General features: G+C 39.7%; 1 protein-coding gene across 2 annotated transcripts; it reads left to right on the forward strand.

Annotated features, from left to right (window-relative positions):
- Positions 1 to 4,207: 4,207 nt before the first annotated feature.
- LOC124264193 (neutrophil cytosol factor 2-like) lies at positions 4,208 to 18,365 on the forward strand. Of its 2 annotated transcripts, XM_046698933.1 has the most exons (8): positions 4,208 to 4,490; positions 9,675 to 9,757; positions 11,014 to 11,122; positions 12,283 to 12,420; positions 15,284 to 15,391; positions 15,943 to 15,999; positions 17,325 to 17,579; positions 17,766 to 18,365. In XM_046698933.1, the coding sequence occupies exons 1-8, from the start codon at positions 4,311 to 4,313 to the stop codon at positions 18,018 to 18,020; spliced, it is 1,185 nt and encodes a 394-aa protein (XP_046554889.1). In that variant the 5' UTR covers positions 4,208 to 4,310; the 3' UTR covers positions 18,021 to 18,365. The 2 variants fall into 2 exon arrangements, with proteins under 2 accessions (XP_046554889.1, XP_046554888.1); XM_046698932.1 differs by having other exon boundaries at positions 17,325 to 18,365.
- Positions 18,366 to 19,615: the final 1,250 nt, after the last annotated feature.

The following is a 19,615-nucleotide window of genomic DNA, read 5'->3' on the forward strand; positions in this document are numbered from 1 at the left end:
AGTTTTACGCCGCACTCAACAATATTCCAGCTATATGGCGGCGGTATGTAAATAATCGAGTCTGGACCAGACAATCCAGTGATCAACAGCATGAGCATCGATCTAGCAATTGGGAACCAATGACATGTGTCAACCAAGTCAGCGAGCCTCACCACCCGATCCCGTTAGTCGCCTCTTACGACAAGCATGGGTTACTGAAGACCAATTCTAACCCGGATCTTCACGGGTCCAGCGTGACGTCGACGTGCCGTCAGTGAACCACACTGAGACTATTCCTGGCGGCCTGTGTAGACACGTAGACACTTGATCTCCTTTGGGTTTAGTCCATTCAAGGATTCGAACCCACGCAGTCGGAAAAACGTACTAATTTGTACTTTACCTAGAACTGTTATCCCAAATATAAGATGACGGTGACGACGTAATTATCATAAACATCATCATCAACAACAGAGCATCCCACATTGTGGCAAGATGTTTTTTAATGTAACCTGGTTAAAGTCCTCACGTCGAAGATCCGGGTACGATTCGATTGTGCATGGGAACAATGACTGATGTCTTTTTCAGGGTCGCTGACTTGGTTAACACATGTCATCGTATCCGAATTTCGTAGATCGATGCTCATGCTGTTGATCACTGGATTGTCTGACCCAGACTCGATTATTTAAAGACCGCAGCCATCTATCTGGTATATTGAATGTTGTTGTTTAACAAACAAACAAACAAACAAACAAAAAGAACACTCATTCGCCCTCCCATCCATCCACCGTCCGACTCACCCAAGATGGTCAGACGATAGTAGATTGCATTGGTGATATAAATAAGATGACAGTGTTTTGTTCTCTAAACGGTTGGATAGAGAATGATACGTTTATTCTAAACAGAGGCTGCTATGAATCTGACGCTCCTGGATGCGAGCTTCTCTCTGTACGGTTATCTATACATCAGAGTTGGCACACCGAATACAGCCCTTCACTGTGACGGTGAGAGATTATCGGACATACCAACTGTTGTTTCCGAATATCCTTAAGGTGTTGCTACTTAAGATAAGAGAGTGGGTCTGCCTATCAACTACACGAATACGGGCGCTGGGAGATCCTGTGTCCTAAATCCCGATAGATTTGGAATGTTCTTGTCTCATCAGGACAGTGTATATATACTTACTGTGTCCTTGTTGTCATAGCAACGGAAATACATAGCTGACATAGGTGACTGCGGAGAATGTCGCTTTCATAGTTGTAACGTTAACTTACAGGAGTAAGCAAGTCGGTTCTGTTTAAACGTCCATTTGAATAAAATCAGGGATCGATCGCGAGAACCCTGATTTATGAACTAATAAATTATTAAATAAACTAATTATAGTTCCGGGTTTCACGTAGTCTGAAAAGTGATTTCGGTTTTACGCCGCTTTTAGTATTTATTCCACGGCGGGGGACCCCAGGAAAGGGCTTCACACATTATTATATGATATGTTTTTTTTATTATATGATATTTATATAGCGCACAAATCCAGGCAACTAGTGCTTGCTCAAGGCGCTGGTATATTTTACCTCGATCATTGGATGTCAGTCTCAACGGCACATCGTGTTATCAATCTCAACTCCCTTGGGATCATACAACTCTTGCAGCCACTAGGCGCACCGAGTTATTATGGCCTTCTCATCCTAACAAGGTACCCATTCACAGCTGGGTGGACTGGGACACATAGTCACAGTACTTTGTCCAAGTTCACTGCACGTTGCTGTACCCGCAACTTGGTGTTTGCACGTATTCATGTGGCCACCATCTGGTCATATACCAACGGATTCGTGGGTTCTTTGAAGTGCACAGGGGTGTGTACTGTACACTAGGGGTTGTGACAACACTGAAAGAGTCTGCACACAAAGTTGACTCCGAGGTTTTTACACCTGGTCACAGGTGGGCTCGATCCCGACACATTGTACCCATGTGGGGAATCGAACCCACATCTTCAGCGTGATGAGCAAACGGTTTAACCACTAAACTACCCCTACACGTGTGTTCAAACCTGAAAACAATATTGTAACGAACCTTGATTCGAACCCACAACCACGCTGAGGCTCCTGGTGTACCAATGGGACACAACTCTGCATAGAGCAATTGCGGCGTCTTATTTGACTACACATATAAGAAAAGGAACAAAATAATTATCACAAAATGAAAAAATAGATTAAACAGTATTATTTTGTGCAAGTTACAAATTCGGGTTCTTGGAATAACATGGTCATAAAAATAATTTTCTCCTATTGTATAACGACAAATTCGAAATCCATGCTTTATCATATATACAAGGTATATCTCGACAAGGATTTGGTATAAATCTCATCTTAATCTCAATTGTTTCTAAAGTGACGCTGTCATATTGTTTCCCCCGTTATTTTAAAGTGTCAAAGTAGTAAGAAAACCATTGATTGGTGTTTGAAAAATTTAAAATACTAGTAATCGAAAATAATCATGAAAAAAATGGACAGAGATTCTCCGATGAAATATTAAATTCATCGGTTTGGTCAAAACTTTGCGTTGCTATGTTGCATGTAAAGTCCTGTTTAAATGATTGACCTTTACATCAGTGAACACATACATTTGAAGATACATGGGCATGTTGAAAAACTATATTTGCCGTGTGTCCACGTGGAGATATCTGACATTTTGTCGGAGGATGTAATCCAGGAATAAACTTTATTTCCGAGTTACCATGGTTACCTTGATGTGTAATTATCCAGGCCTCCCACACCAGCTGAAAGGAACACGCTCCGTGGTTTACAGGGCAATGCTGTTGCCTATATAGTTGAGAAATAGTTTCCAAATTTTGCTAGCCAGTCGCGGTAGCTATGCCTGAAAGTTACTAGCCCACAAAATAATTCACTAGCCCGAAATTTGAATGTAGAAACTAAGCAAAATATTACACATATAGATGAGAATAAGATATGGTCGCCATGACACATGTTTCATCATTAAGTTGCTAATATGATGAACATTTTTATAAGACCATAATCTTGCAGGATTTAAAAGTGTATTATAACTGCGGAGACAGAGAGATATTTGCAAAATGACCAAATGAAAATTCACTAGCCAGTCGGGCCAGAGACTGTGGAGATTTACTGACCTGACAGGACTTTTACTAGCCACGGGCTAGCGGGCCAGTGGCTATTTCGCACACTGCCTATAACAGTGATTTAAAGGGAAATTAACTTCCAAGTTTTATGTTAATGATATATGGATCGTTGGGTTTTTTTTTCTTCGCTGAAATTTTATTTTCCCATACAACAGCCTATATCACAAACTTTCCTGATACAGGGGGCGAGGTTCAGCCTGAGTCGAATATATGTTATGTAATGGAGATAGGGACGCGTGCGTGTGCTGTATTAAACTAATGTTTAACAAGAACTTAGTTTTTAGATTAATATTTTTCAAAATTGTTACTTTTTAGTAATCTAACAATAACTTTCTTAATTTGTACCAATTGGCAACCTGTAGTTTCACTTTCAGTTGTCCATTTGAGGAACCGTTTAAGTTTGTTTACATGTATGTCGATCAGTCTGTCGATTTGCGCTCTAACCAGATACCATATAGTATATAGATGGGCTCCGCTCTAACATATATATATATATATGTATATATGTGTGTGTGTGTGTATGTGTGTGTATGTATGTATGTATATATGTATATATGTCTATATATATATATATATATATATACAGGGATACTCTACAACAGGGCCTTATATAGTCTCCCTGATCTATCATTAGTAACTTCCCAATGTAGTTACACAATCAGATTATTTGTTTGTTACTCACATTTTGGTTTCAGAACGGAATTAATGTGAACAATTCAGGGTTTATTTTCCTGTTAGGTTGCATTTATAACACAATTACACTTTCCACTATGAGACGACCACATTCACAGGATATCCTCAGCCTCGTTGTCGTTCACAGCGTCATAAATGTAGAGTGTACTATTTGGTCAACAACTATTATTGATAATGTGGTAACAATATTCGTGCTGTCGTATAGACACCGACATTCTTTAACTCAATTTATGTCTTTTTCAAATTGCAATTTTTCTTATTTCGATTTCTATGTATGTAATATTTTCACGGTATTCCATAATCTTAGTAAGCGTTGTGTGTGTTTATATGATAGTAGTTGTTTTACAAATAGTTGTAACTAGCTTCCGGTATTCCTGGGGAATTCCCACACGCCCTTTCCAAACTGATGTTTCACGAATTCACACCTTCCTGAGTCAACAATATAGTATGTCTGGTAAATGTCGACAGGGAGGGAAGAGCGGTGGAGATGTCTCTGAAAGAAATATTAACGACTTGGAATGAAGCAATAATTCATTTTGAAAGTGGAAGATATGAAGAAGCCATTGATAGATTTCGACAAATCACCGACCCATCGGCTAAAATCCTTTTCAACATTGGTGTGGCATATCTGACCGGGGCAATACCTCGTCACGACCAGGCTTTGAAGGTGAGGGCAACTGAAACTATTTTTTTAATTTGATTCGTCTAAGGTTAGCGGCTGACAACAGTGTCGTTGGTCTGAATTTTACATTGATCACAGTGAAATATGAAGTCCTGGGCGGTGGGGTAGCCTAGTGGTTAAAGCGTTGGCTCGTCACGGCGAAGACCCGGGTTCGAATCCCCAGATGGGTACAATGTGCGAAGCCCATTTGTGGTGTCCCCCGCCGTAATGTTGCTGGAATATTGCTAAAAGCGGCGTAAAAACCAAACTCAGTAAGGCAGTGAAATATGTGGAGAATTCGGTGTTTTAGAATGTTCCCTTTTTACCTACCTCTTAAAAAGACTGCTGACTAAACATCAATAGTCTTACACCAAAAACTGTAAAGTGGGGGTAAAGTAAATAATTTTCTAAGATCTCAAATTGGCTATTTGATACGAAAATAGTTGGATCTGTGTTACATGGGAGCAAATTAATATTCAACATCATATGCTTTTGTCAGAAACAGTATAAGGACCGCAGTAACAAATATACTAATGCCACAATATATCGCAGCCTGCAGCATTGGATAAAATATTACTTGCACAATGTTAAAGATAAGGTGATTGCATTGTGGATGGTTATAACTTTGCTTTTTAAATCAGTGTATGACTTCTTAAGTGTAGAGCTGAAATTGTCGACCTTGCTGATATTAGTGAAACAATTGGCATACTGTAAAATATGGAGTGGAGTCTTGGAGTGGAGTCTGGAGTATAAGTGCACTTGTCACTTCTGTAAACACTGGTTACTGTCTAGAATATGCCATTAATAGTTCTTCCCAGGTGTCGTTTATACCCCCGGAATCACCGGTTTCAAAAGTAAATATCTTATCTTACTCATCTTAGAGATTAGTCTTTCTTGTTTACAGCTCTCGTAGAAATGTTTGTTAATGCTTGTCAGTTTACTCCAAACTTATTAATAAATCGTCACAAATTCCAACTCTGTGCAATTATACTTTCATTTGTAGACAGCAACGTAATCGAGATTGTAAAAATGTTTACATGGCAATCCTCTGCAGCATTCCTTTAGCTCTCTGCCATTCTGAGGGCAGATTGTATCAGTGATGTGTTTCCTCTAATCTGTACATTCCAGTGGACTGCCCATACATAACCTGACAGAAAGTCAAGATTTCCGAAGCCATAGAGAGCTGATGAAACTCACTAACAATCAGCTTGCAAAATATTCTGCTGCAGTTATTTTACGGATGTAGAGAGATGGCTATTTCTGAACTAAAAGCAAAACAATTATGACTTTGGAACAGTTACTTTTGCCATCACTGACAATAAATCCAGTTCTTGAATAATATAGTGCTATGTATCTTATGTAATCAATTTCTTTGTTTAGTAAGAAATAAATAATTCATGTAATAATAACTGTTATATTCCCTGATGATTAGTATGTCTTAGCATAGACCCAATTTATGTACATTTTCCCTTACTATGGCTTCCTCTACACAAATTTGAATTTACATGTGACAATGTTATATATGTCGTTTTTTGGCTAATATATAATGCCATTATCAATATTTTGTTTACAGTTTGTAAATAATTTACATGCTTCTCCATCCATTCATCCATCCTTCCATCTATTCATATACATTTTTCTTCTTGATGGTAGCGTGATACTGTTACAGAATGAATAATTGATATGTGTATACAAAATGCCTCCTGCCGTCTGATAAAACTGATAACACCAACCAGCTACAGATGTAAAATGAATGTGCTTGTATAGCTACCCTTATGATCAAAACAAAACAAACTTGGTCACCTAAATATTTACATTAAGACTCCACTCCACTCCAAGACTCCACTCCATGTTTTACAGTATGCCGAAACAATTACCGCCCGATACTATAGAACTATCGGGTAGACCACAGTTTATAACAGACCCGTTAAAGACCCGTGAAGGTCCGGGTTAGAATACTGATCTTCAGTAACCCATGCTTGTCGTAAGAGGCGACTAACGGGATCGGGTGGTCAGGCTCGCTGACTTGGTTGACACATGTCATCGGTTCCCAATTGCTTAGATCGATGCTCATGCTGTTGATCACTGGATTGTCTGGTCCAGACCGATTATATAAAGACCACCGCCATATAGCTGGAATAAATGCTGAATGTTGTTGTTTAACAAACAAAGAAAAAGAACACTCATTCGCCCTCTCGTCCATCCAACGTCCGACTCACCCAAGATGGTCAGACGATAGTAGATTGCATTGGTGATATAAATAAGATGACTGTGTTTTGTTCTCTAAAACGGTTGGATAGAGAATGAAACAGAGGCTGCTATGAATCTGGCAGCTCCTGGGTATGAGCTTCTCTCTGTACGGTTATCTATATGTCAGAGTTGGCATACAGAATACAGCCTTTCACTGTGACGGTGAGAGATTATCGGACATACCCACTGTTGTTTCTGAATATCCTTATGGTGTTGCTACTTAAAGATAAGAGAGCGGGTCTCCTATGCTGTGTAAAACTCACTCACTCACTCGATCTCACTTCAACCTTAGGTCGTAAATGTTGTAGATGTTGTGACATTTAGTGAAGGGTCCAGTGTTTAAGCACTTATATTCTAGTTGTATTATACAAACGTTATGTTCAGCTCGATTGAAGCTATTTATATATGGGTTGGTCTCCTGGTGCAGTTGATTGCTCTCATTATGAAGTTGTATGCCAATAATCACTCAGTGCATGTTGATGAAAGATTAATGAGCTGTCCAGCTGTAGTGACAACCTGATTTATTGGCTCGGGACATAACTAATGCTTATGTTTGATATAATGCACATGCGCATAAAACCAGAATTACCTCCCTTACCTTAATATGTTAATGGCTGAAGTTCAAAACAGACATATTTGTTTAGGCTGAAAAGTAAGGCTGTAACGATTCACTCACATATTTGGTGAATCGAACCGTAGCCCTACATGAATTCAATTCTTTATTCGTGGTCACCAGAACCGAATATTCATGAATATTTACAATTTTTAAGGGAGTGTGTTTTGCTTGAACCCTTATGTCCTTTTTCAAAATGAGATATGCAAGAATGCATTATGTACTAGCCTTGTAGTAGCGCAAATCATGTTAGTTTGCCAAGGCTGCACATGGTACTGTCATCTATAACTATTACATACAAAATTTGAGTGTCATGAGATGACTGGTTATTGCTGTGACAAATTAACACTGTCAACATGGGCATTCAATATTGTGCATCAGTCACTTAACTACGATATTGTATTCGTGAATAATTATTCACATTCGTTACCCAATATTCGTCATACGTATCATATTCACAACATAGTGAATTCGTTACAGCCCTACTGAAAAGTATGACATATCATTCTGATTTGTAAGAACAAAAAACAACATGGAGATCAATCTCTGAAAATAAAATTTATTTAATTCCAATTAGATTAATTTAAACATCATGCATAGTGATCTTCTCTATGTCATGAACTTGAATAAACAATAATTCACAGGAGATAATGAAGTTCTGTTTAACCTGTTAACATCTGACAAGCATAGATGGCTAGTGCAGTTTTTTGGCAGATTGGAAAATAGTAAAATTGCAAACATGATACTGATAGCAGAGATTATTCATTTGACAGTTCTGATGGATACTTTGTGATGTGATGTGAAACTATTTGTGGTACCTACATTACATTGTAGAAATGGGGTTTTCAGAATTATAGGGATTTGGTTGATATTCAGATCCCTGTCTTAAGCAAATGGCAGCATATATTCCAAAATTGGAATTATATTGTTCCATATTCAGTGAATCAAAGCGTATGATATCCATCAATGAATCTTGCTTGTATTCATGATCTCTAAAATCGACTCATTCATCATGTTCATAATTATTTTTAAAAGGAGTGTTTATTTCCTTGAATTATGGTGTTATTTATCAAAACGAGATATGTTATATAGAATATATCCAAGACAGACAGGATAATAGCCAACACTTTTATATATTTAATTTGACGTAAATGGATTATTGGTAATTTTCATGATAAATTTACACTGTCAACATGGTCAAACCTTGTCAAATAATTATTTTACTGGCATGGCAAAGGTAATTAGTTTCATTTACTGATTCAATTATGGATACGAGCATTTTATAGTATTCACTGTATACATGTATTGTAATATTCTTCGGGGAATTTAACTTTCGATTGTTGATATAAATACTGTAGAATAAAAATTGTATTCTTTTACTGAATTTATTGAATAATACATCAACGGCTGACATGTTCTTGCATTCATTATAAGGGTAATGCTATTTTTGAGGGCATTATCATTTGCAGAAACCAGGGTCTTCCATTAACTGCCCGACGAAGGAGGGCAGTTGAAAAACCGAGGTCTTCTGCAAATGATAATGCCCTCAAATATAGCGATTAATATGCTAAAATAGATGGAATTTTGTTGAAAGAAAAAGCCAAGCCAATAGCTATTTAAAGCGGGGTCGAGGTTGCTATGACTATTGCCCCAGAATATCTGCCAGTCAAAAGCCAAGCTTCGAATGAACCGGCTTCCACTATGGCGTCACTTGACAACAAGTGCTGATAGTGGCCCGTCGTTACGGTTGAGTGGTCCAATATCATTTGCAGCGGCTCGCAAATTTCTGATAATAGGAGGTCCGTTTCATGATAATTCCATGTGTTTTAGCTATAATATCCATTATTCATATATTGATGTATTCAATATATAGTTAAAGTATTCACCTCCAGGTGGATTTGTTACAGCACAAGTAAATTATATTTTTGTTATATCAGGGCCAATAAAGAGAATGAAGAAGAAGATACATTAACGAATATTTTTGCCTGTTGAGTGTGTTATACAATGTTAATGAGGGAAATAAAAGCTTTAAAAATACCCAATTTTGAACAAAATAACAGATTTCCAAGTTGCCTACAATGGACCTTAGTCTGGAATCCTAAATAATTTTTTTCCCTTTATTCAGAGATGTTTTTGGGCAGTATGCATTCATTGCATCATAATTATAAGGTGAATAAACACAATCTTCTCTCAATCTATTTTTAGCCAATACCCACGTTGGGAGTTTCATTTTGGATTACTATAAGCCAAATGTGCATTTAGTTTTTACATACTTTTCCATTGCAGTTTCTATTTGTATTTTTAATCCATTTTGTCTTGTTTTTCAGTGGTTCTCTGATGCCATTACCAAAGATCCATTTTTGGCGGTGGCCTATTTTCAAAGAGGATGCACGTATCTGAAACTGAAAAGGTGAATTTTATAGCCCAACAAAGTTGGTTCACTTTTTGAAAGTGGTGTGTGGTCAGTTATCCACCCATTGCCAGTATATTTTCGGTATCTCCTTTGAAACCACAAAGTCTGCAAGGGATGGCCAAAGAGTTCTGGGATCCACCAGAGTTGAACATATATCACTTGCTTTGCTGACAGTAGAATTGGTCTCCAGCAACCCATGCTTTATCTCAGGTTGACAGGTTTCGATTATGTACCTCATCATATGCCGTAACTGTCTAGTTCAAAATTGTAAATTGCTGAGTGTGGGATGAAACAATAAACAAATTTGTGTTTTCATATATGCAAAACACCTGGTCACTTTGATGCCTGAAGAAACATGGAGACTGGTTATGTATTTGGTTCAAATTCTGCCTGTAAGAAAAGTTGAATTGGTGCGGATAGTTGGCCTAATGATTAAAAGAGTATAAGCTAGGTCATGCTGAAGCCCAGTTTGATTCCCACATGATTTCCAATGATGACATTTCTGGTGTTCCAAGCCATTGATATTGCTAAGTGTATTGCAAAGGGTGCGTAGCCCCCCAACTCACTTGCTCACTCATTGCAAGTTAGTATGATGGAGCTCCATTGAATCCCCACAAAAGCTGTGCATAGTCTGTCCTCTCTAAGTTAGTGTACTCCACTCGTTTGAGCTCCAGTGGAACAGGACCGATTTCTGGTGTCCCCCGTTGTGATATTGCTGAAATATTGCTAAAAACCTTTTAAGTGTGCAATATGCATCCTTCATAGTTAGGCTCAGAATTTGTCTTATAGGTTAGCCGTATCTTGCATTGTGTACCAACAGTGCAGTGTTTCAAGGACAAGGGACACAACTCTAGATTGATTATCGTGATTTTGCAAGAAATTTTACTACGCCTCGTTGACTGAATGTTTTTGTGATGTAGTACTGTCATATTGACCCACATGAGTTTTTAAGATTATTTATTTTCAAACATTGTGTAGTCTCAAAATAATTTTGTGTGTATTATATTTGTAATATTTGTAAATTTGTATTATTTCTTTTTCTAATTTTAAAGAAAATAGGGCCAGTGGATCCATGATCAAAGAAACAAACAGGGATAAAAAACAATGGCCATATTACATGTATATTTTTTAAGTATACACAGAATAAACATATATTTTTGTTTTTTTCTTCTTTTCTTTTTCATGGCAAAGAGGGAATTTGTAAATCAGTTGAAAAAGATTTGTCTCATCACAAGTGACAATGATTGTTTCAGGTACAGGGAGGCGGAGGCCGACTTTCGGAGTACATTGGACAAAATGAGAGGCAGCAATCTGATTGACTACAGGCAGCTTGGACTTCCCATCAAACTGTACACAAGCCAGGTGACCGCTTGAGCGCTTGTTAGACGACAGCCATTTTGTTTGTGACTTTGTCTCTGTGATGATATCGAAATTTCTCCCTCTTTAACCCCTGACAGAATTGTCTACCTGATGCCTGTTGGGAAAGGCCACCAGACTGGATATGGTTGTCAGATGTGACGTGGGTGATTGCATGTCCCTGTAACCAGATTGTTGGATGGTGCTCATTACGGCTGCGCAAATAACGGTTATTGTATGAAACAATACATATTGCGATACGCTGACCGAAAACTGGTATTTTGACTTGTTTTCGGAAAACTTCGTAACACTCGGAAATCTTTGGATATTTTCTTGTTTCATTTGTGCCAAATATTGTTTACATTTTTATTTTGTCATGATTAAAGGTTGTTATTAAAGCTTAATCAAACATTGATTTTGTTGTGGTTTTGCTCTATAGATCAAGCATTATCTTGATTATAAGTAGTTTTTTTGTTTAGAAATCTTCATGTATTACAATGTATATTGCAATACATATCACAATATATGCTTTCGCATCGCAACATATCGCAATATGAAAATTCTCTGAAATACCCAACCCTAGTGCTCATGATATTGACCATTGGTTTTGTTTGGTCTAGGACAGGATACTTTCGAGCAGTTCTGCCCTGGATACTGAGGGTGATCCTAGGTGGCCGAGATAACTAGTGGCAAATCTTGACTCACATAAGATGTTGCCATCAGTTGAATTCTGAAACCAGTCGTCCGTTTTTGAAATTTTAGAATGTTCAGTGAAATTTTTGGGGCTGTGGGGTAGCCTAATGGTTAAAGCGTTGGCTCGTCACGCCGAAGACCCGGGTTCGAATCCCCACATGGGTACAATGTGTGAAGCCCATTTCTGGTGTCCCCCGTCATGATGTTGCAGGAATATTGCTAAAAGTGGCGTAAAACCAAACTCAGTCAGTCAGTGAAATTTTCAATGCTAATGATGTGTTTCTGCGTCCAAGCTTGTTCATGAAGATACCATGTCGCTATTTAGTTTAAACAACCATTGACTTGCATGCTGAAAATACCTGGAGTATAGAGCTCATTGTCTTCTCTTCTGATATCCACGGTAATGTTTATACATGTTTTCGCTCCGTTACTGTCCTACTTCTCTGTAGTGTGTTTCTGTTCCTCTGTTACAGGTGCTGATGAACCTGGCTGTGGCGTTACAGAGCCAGTCTGACACACAGGGAGTGTGTGAATGTGTTCAGAATGCATCTCGACTCGTGAAGGATCCACAACATGAACGTGCCGTCATCGCTGCCTTGTCCTCCTTGCCGGTGGGTGTTTGCAGAAATACATGCAAACTGACGGGGTAGTAACAGTAGTAGTATCAGAGGTACAGAATGAGGTAGTAACAGTAGTAGCTTCAGAGGTAGAGAATGGGATAGTAACAGAAGGAACAGGAGGAGTAGCAGCAGTGGTAGTAACAGTGGTAGTAACAGTAGTGGTAGCAGCAGTGGTAGTAACAGTAGTAGTAGCAGTGGTAGTAACAGCAGTGGTAGTAACAGTAGTGGTAGCAGCAGTGGTAGTAACAGTAGTGGTAGTAACAGTGGTGGTAGCAGCAGTGGTAGCAGGGTAGTAGCAGTGGTAGTAGCAGCAGTAGTAGCAGTGGTAGTAACAGTAGTGGTAGCAGCAGTGGTAGTAACAGTAGTGGTAGCAGCAGTGGTAGTAACAGTAGTGGTAGTAACAGTAGTGGTAGTAACAGTAGTGGTAGTAACAGTAGTGGTAGTAACAGTAGTGGTAGCAGCAGTGGTAGTAACAGTAGTGGTAGTAGCAGCAGTGGTAGTAACAGTAGTGGTAGCAGCAGTGGTAGTAACAGTGGTGGTAGCAGTGGTAGTAACAGTAGTGGTAGTAGCAGTGGTAGTAACAGTAGTGGTAGCAGCAGTGGTAGTAACAGTAGTGGTAGTAGCAGTGGTAGTAACAGTAGTGGTAGCAGCAGTGGTAGTAACAGTAGTGGTAGTGGTAGTAACAGCAGTGGTAGTAACAGTAGTGGTAGCAGCAGTGGTAGTAACGGTGGTGGTAGTAGCGGCCAGTGGTGGCAGCAGTGGTAGTAAGCAGCGGTGGTAGTAACAGTAGTGGTTAGCAGTAACAGTAGTGGTAGTAACAGTAGTGGCAGCAGTGTAATGGTAGCAGCAGTGGTGGTAACAGTAGTGGTAGTAACAGCGGTGGTAGTACACGGTGGTAGTAACAGTAGTAGGTGGTAACAGTAGTGGTGGTAGCAGTGGTAGCAGTGGTGGTAGTAACAGTAGTGGTGGCAGCGGTGGTAGTAACAGTGAGCGTGGTAGCAAGTGGTAACAGTAGTGGTAGCAGCAGTAACGGTGGTAGCAGCAGTGGTAGTAACAGTAGTGGTAGCAGCGGTGGTAGTAACAGTGGTGGTAGCAGTGGTAGTGGTAGCAGGTTGGTGTAAGTGGTGGTAGCAGTGGTGGTGGCAGCGGTGGTGGTAGCGGCGGTAGTGGTGGCAGCGGTGGTGGTAGTAACGGTGGTGGTGGCAAGCGGCGGTGGTGGTAGCAACGTAGTGGTGGTAACGGTGGTGGTGGTAACGGTGGTGGCAGTAACGGTGGTGGTGGCAGTGGTGGTAACAGTGGTGGCGGCAGTGGTAGTAACAGTAGTGGTAGCAACAGTGGTAGTAACAGTAGTGGTAGCAGCGGTGGTGGTAACAGTAGTGGTAGTAGCAGCAGGTAGTAACGAGTGAGTGGTGGCAGCAGTGGTAGTAACGGTAGTGGTGGTAACAGAAGTGGTAGCAGCAGTAGTAGTAACAGTAGTGGTGGCGGTGGTAGTAGTAGCAGTAAGTGGCAGGTAGTAACAGTGGTAGCAGCAGTAAGTGTAGCAGTAACAGTGGTAGTAACAGCAGTGGTAGTAACAGCAGGTGGTAGCAGTAGTGGTAGTAGCAGTGGTGGTAACAGTAGTGGCAGTAGCAGTGGTAGCAATTGGTAGTAGTAACAGTAGTGGTAGCGGTAGTGGTAGTAGCAGTTGTGGTAGTAGCAGTAGTAGTAACAGTAGTAGTAGTAGTAGTAGTAGTAGCATAGTGGTAGTAGCAGTAGTAGTAGCAACAGCAGGTAGTTGCAGCAGTAGTAGTAGTACCGGTAGTAGTGGTAGTAGTAGTAGTAGCAGCAGCAGTACGGTAAGTAGCAGCGAAAGAGTGGTAGTAGCAGTGAGTAGTATTACCAGTAGTAGTAGTAGTAGCAGTACTAGTAGCAGTTGTGGTAGTAGTAGTAGTAACAGTAGTAGCAGCAGTAGTAGTAGTAGCAGCAGTAGTAGTAGCAGTTGTGGTAGTAGTAGTACCAGTAGTAGTAGTAGTAGTACTTGTAGTACTAGTAGCAGTTGTGGCAGTGGTATTAGCAGTAGCAAGTAGTAGTAGTAGTAGTAGTAGTACCAGTAGCAGCAGCAGTAGTTAAAATCTGAAGTTACTCTTCTGTAGTGAATATGCACAAACAGAAACAACAGTTTAATCTGAATTATTTCCATAACTTGATTAATATGATTTAACAAAATCTCATCAGCCCAAAATTGTGTATGTGAGTACATACTTTATGAATAAAAAAATTATCAGGAGTTTTGAAGACATGACCATGTTCAGAGCTCCAGATATATACGATTTAGCTCATGTGGGTACTGTACCCACTGTATTTTTTTGGAGTGGGTAATGTGAATGTTGAGTGGGTATTTCATTTTCCGTTACCCACTGCTTTCAAATATGTGCCTATTTCAGTCATATTTCACTAACATAAGTATTATGTCATTGAGTAAGTTTACTAAGCAGGTATGTTCTGCCTTATGTCATACCTAATCAAAACCAAGTTAAATATAATGGAAATGCTTTCATAAAAAATCACTCATCCTATACTGACAGTACAACACTTGTCCTATACTAACAGTACAACTTGATAGCAATCAATGTCTTTTTCATTACGCAAGCGATTATTATAAATATATTCTGTATGCATTTGTTTTAAACTTTTTGCGTATCTAACATTTTAAATGCGTAATTGGTTAAGCAACAATTATTTTTCAATGCGTAATTGGAAATTGTCTATGCGTATTTTACCCGGATACGCAGCTTATCTGGTCCTCTGATGTTTTAGTTATTTTTAATGGGCTAAAAAGTTACAAAGTGCTGACTCACAAAATATTCTGTTGCAGACCCCTAATCTGTCACTGCTGGAACTCACGGTAAAGGAGTCGGTTTTCCGTCCGTCAAAGTCACTTGTTGCCAACCTACAGAAGAAAGATTTCCTGGGCAAGGCAAAGGTAGGACTGTTTGGTCAGATTCGACTAAATATGCTGAATTAATAAACGAACATCTTGTAGTCGGCTTAAGAATACAAAACATTCCATAATAAATCTGGTTTAAAGGACAACTTCATCAACTCCGAGGGCAGAGGGTACCCTGATTAAGATGATCCTTTGACTGTAAAGCTCTTAAATTAATTAAAACAAATGAATCAGATTCTTCGCCTACCTTACTTCAGTATTTGAAATTTACGGCCACCAATCAATACACAAAATGGCGCCATGTTCTGAAGATTACGGAAGACAGCCATGTTTTTATTGCACATGTTCAGATCGTGTACGTGTTGGTAATTTGTGTCTTTCACAATTGCTTTATAGGCAAGTATAAATAAGCATCGATTTCGAGGGTTTTTACAGGGGGTTGCATTGCACTTGAGTTCACTTTAAAGACATCAATATACACTTTTTGATGCCAAATTTCTGTGTTCTCTGCAGTAGCATGGATGGAATAATATTTAACAGTGGCGTAAAACAAGACTCATTCACAATGTGTTTTGTATGACTGACAGGTGGTGTCGTCGATATCCCCACATGACAAGTTTGTTGGATTTGAAGGTGCCAGGAAGGTGAGAAAACTTCATGTACATTGATAAGTACTTTCCACTGAAATCATACCATCTTTAATACCTCTGTCTTTGACAAAATGCCTACTCAAAGTATGCTGAACTGCTATAGAAACGCAACTTACTTTTGTTTAAAACATGCGCTTCAAATAAATATATTTTAGGTTTCCCATGAACAAAAAAAAAGTTTCCCATGATTAAACCCATCACACAAAAATCCAAGATGGTTTTGCCGTTGTTTCCTAGTTATTCTTGACCATATTGCCTGAATGCCATCATTTTCATGCTTTTGGTCACATGTTTTGTGCATGATTTTTCCCCGATTCACACAAAAATGCGTGCATTTCCCTTCAGTTAAATCCTTTAAAAGGCAGGTCATTCAGAAAACACCACTGCCACTACAAAATCGACTTGAAGAACGCTGAAAAAATGTCACGTCTGAAACGCGATACCAACCAGCAATGAGAGTTGGATGCGGCGCTTATTGGAATGATGCTGACCGGATCAACAGCAAAACTTTAGAGATTTTGCGGTGGACAGGTCCGCCGGATGTCTCGTGACATCAGTCACCTGAGCGTCTCTGCAAGGTATCATCAAACTGAAATGTTCAAGACTGGCCATGCTCAGGACACTGTTCATCCATCTGCATATTTGGCTTTTATATACTGAACAGCAGAAGTGATCATGAATGCTTTTTTAAAATTGTGTGCTCAACTTTCATTACAGATAAGTATTTCCCCCAAATATTTCTGATTCTTGAAGCTTTCAGTATATTTGCCAGATTTTTCTCCAAGGGCAGGTAACTCTCACCTGCTCCTACACAACTGCTAATAATGCATGTCTTGTCATTACAGGTTCTCTGAGTGTTGAATATGACGGGGATATTAAGCTCTAGATCATTTTACTGATGTGTAGAGATTGAGGAATTGCTTCATTTCTGTCCAAACCTGTAGCTTATTTCATTTATCGTCCTATATTGTTTGTGAAATGTTTGATTTGTAAACTGACAGCGGCAAATTCGGCAAGTTTAACAAATCACCTGATGATGGTGACAGAATACACTCCAAAACCTCATTTTCCTCAAAGTAAAGAGGTTGACATCCATTAACACTTACACATTGATAGAAAGTATATATCTGTGTTTGAAATAGAATGTGAAAGTTAAGTGAACATGTTAGTGATAAGATTAAGAGTTCAAACACATGGCAGAAGACCTCAAGGGCACCTCAATCGGTTAGTTTCCAAATTCTATGTATGCTGTTCTTAGATGGTTTTATATATAGAAACCGGCATATATTAATTTCAGTCTTTTGCATTTTTTCATACAGTGCCATTCCACCCCAGCGTCTCCAAATCCATCCAGAAAAGGTGACCATCTAAGTGTCGACAAAATCAAGGCCATGAAGGGGTCCTTGACCCCTCCACCTCCGACCCGACCTGCTCCAAATCCATCAAGAAACAGCGACCCTCTAAGTGTCAACAGTGTCAAGGCTATGAAGGGGTCCTTGACCCCTCCACCTCCAACCCGACCTGCTCCAAATCCATCCAGTAAAAGTGACCATCTAAGTGTCGACAATATCAAAGCCATGAAGGGGTCCTTGACCGCTCCACCTCCGACCCGACCTCCTCCAGATCCATCCACTAAAAGTGACTGTCTTAGTGTCAACAATGTCAAGGCCATGAAGGGGTCCCTGACCCCACCACCTCCGACCCGACCTGCTCCAGGTCCGTCCACTAAAAGTGACCATCTTAGTGTCGACAATGTCCAGGCCATGAAGGAGTCAACCCCTCCACCCCCGACCCGACCTCCCCCTGCACTGCCACCTGATGCTATCAAGGACTTCAACAGTAAATATCTCAAAACAAGTTCGGGAATAAATGGCCATGTAAGGTCAAGTTCAGGTGAAAGGTCAAGGCCAATTCCACCAAGTCGTACTCCACCCGTTTTGAAAAATGAAACGGCTTCAGTGAAGAGAGACAAACCGCCACGGCCACCCCCACCAGTGCTAAAGCGGAGAGTTTAGCTGTGTTTATATTCTTGTTTCAACAGTCATAACTGTAGATGATCATCCATGGTTTGTTTTTACTCGTAGGCATGAATCAGTTGATTTATTGCTTATAGCTAGTCAGAAATATACTTACTGTGATGCTATTGCCTTGAAGCAGGTCAAGATTTTCCTCAGTAGGAAATAGATTTACAGGTTCTAGCCTCTGTAATGAAATGGCTATAATTCAGCCATGTTTTATCCACTGAATTCAGTTTTAAGGTATCACCTCAAAAGTGTGAATTTGAAGTTAATGGTTAATGGGGATGGTTAGCCGGGTGGTTAAAGCGTTCACCAATCATGCCGAAGACCCTGGTTCGATTCCCCATACCATGTGTGAAGCCCATGTCTGGAATCCCCTGCCATGATATTGCTGGAATATTGCTGGAATATTGCTGAAAGAGGCATAAAACCATACTCACTATAAATTCTGATATATGCGCTACGTAAAGTTGCGTCCCTTGTGCATGCCAAAAAACTTTGATTTTGGTTTCGAATCTCAGTTGACTTGATAATGTTTCTATGTTTGTCACAAGATACCAGTGTTTGAAGTGGTGAACATTTGCAAGACTCTGATATATCACTTCAGTCTTACCTCTAGAGCTGACTTGGTTGACACGTCATCGTATCCCAATTGCGTAGATCAATGCTCATGCTGTTGATCACCGGGTTAGCTGGGTCAGACTTGATTATTAACAGACCGCTGCCATATAGCGGGAATATTTCAGAGTGGGACGTTAAGCAACAATCAATCAATCAATCAATCAATCAATGTTTTCTCGGGAAGTAGGCTGATACAGGGTGGTATAATTAGCAAACTATTTCAAGCTCCATTCATTAGGGCGGTGGGGTAGCCTAGTGGTTAAAGCGTTGGCTCGTCACACCGAAGACCCAGGTTCGAATCCCCACGTGGTTACAATGTGTGAAGCCCATTTCTGGTGTCCCCGGCCGTGATGTTGCTGGAATATTTGCTAAAAGTGGCGTAAAACCAAACTCAGTCAGTCAGTCAAGCTCCATTCAGACCAGCTACCTCACTCATTGTTTATATGATCTCCACTCAATTCTTACTTGGTTGACAGGTTGATGCTCATGCTGTTGATCACTGGATTGTCTGGTCCAGCCTTGATCACTTACAGACCGCCGCCATATAGCTGGAATATTGCTGACTGTGACAGTAAACAACTAGCAAACTAACAATTGTGAACATTAAACCCTACCATGAAAACCCCATTTACCTTAACATCATTGGGTTTATTCAAATGTAATGGATCAGTACAAATTTTAACCAGTGCAGGGCCTGTGATTTAAGAAGCAATTATTTTTTCCGTTGTGGTTTAATATTTATCGTTATTGCTCAAGTTGACAACAGTCCCACATACATGTAGACAAGAACCTAGTCTTGATTGTAATACTCAGAGCTAATCATTCAATAATAGTTTTGAAATGTGTTTTGTACCCACTGCTACATTTGCATGTCAGCAGGTTGTTACCTTGTCGTGCAGGGTTGTTTCCCTTTGTTGTAGAGTTATGTCCCTTTGTTGTAGAGTTATGTCCCTTTGTTGTAGAGTTATGTC

The sequence above is a fragment of the Haliotis rubra genome, unplaced genomic scaffold, assembly GCF_003918875.1.
Source record: "Haliotis rubra isolate DU_JTF1 unplaced genomic scaffold, ASM391887v1 Scf912, whole genome shotgun sequence".
Taxonomy (NCBI): Eukaryota; Metazoa; Mollusca; class Gastropoda; order Lepetellida; family Haliotidae; genus Haliotis; species Haliotis rubra.

Excerpts from the sequence above, each read along its gene's own strand:
- LOC124264193 (XM_046698932.1), top strand. The coding sequence starts at position 4,311 with ATGTCTCTGAAAGAAATATTAACGACTTGGAATGAAGCAATAATTCAT. Across the intron at positions 15,392-15,942 it reads ATTTCCTGGGCAAGGCAAAG|GTGGTGTCGTCGATATCCCC; the intron begins GTAGGACTGTTT and ends TATGACTGACAG. Across the intron at positions 16,000-17,324 it reads GATTTGAAGGTGCCAGGAAG|TGCCATTCCACCCCAGCGTC; the intron begins GTGAGAAAACTT and ends TTTTTCATACAG.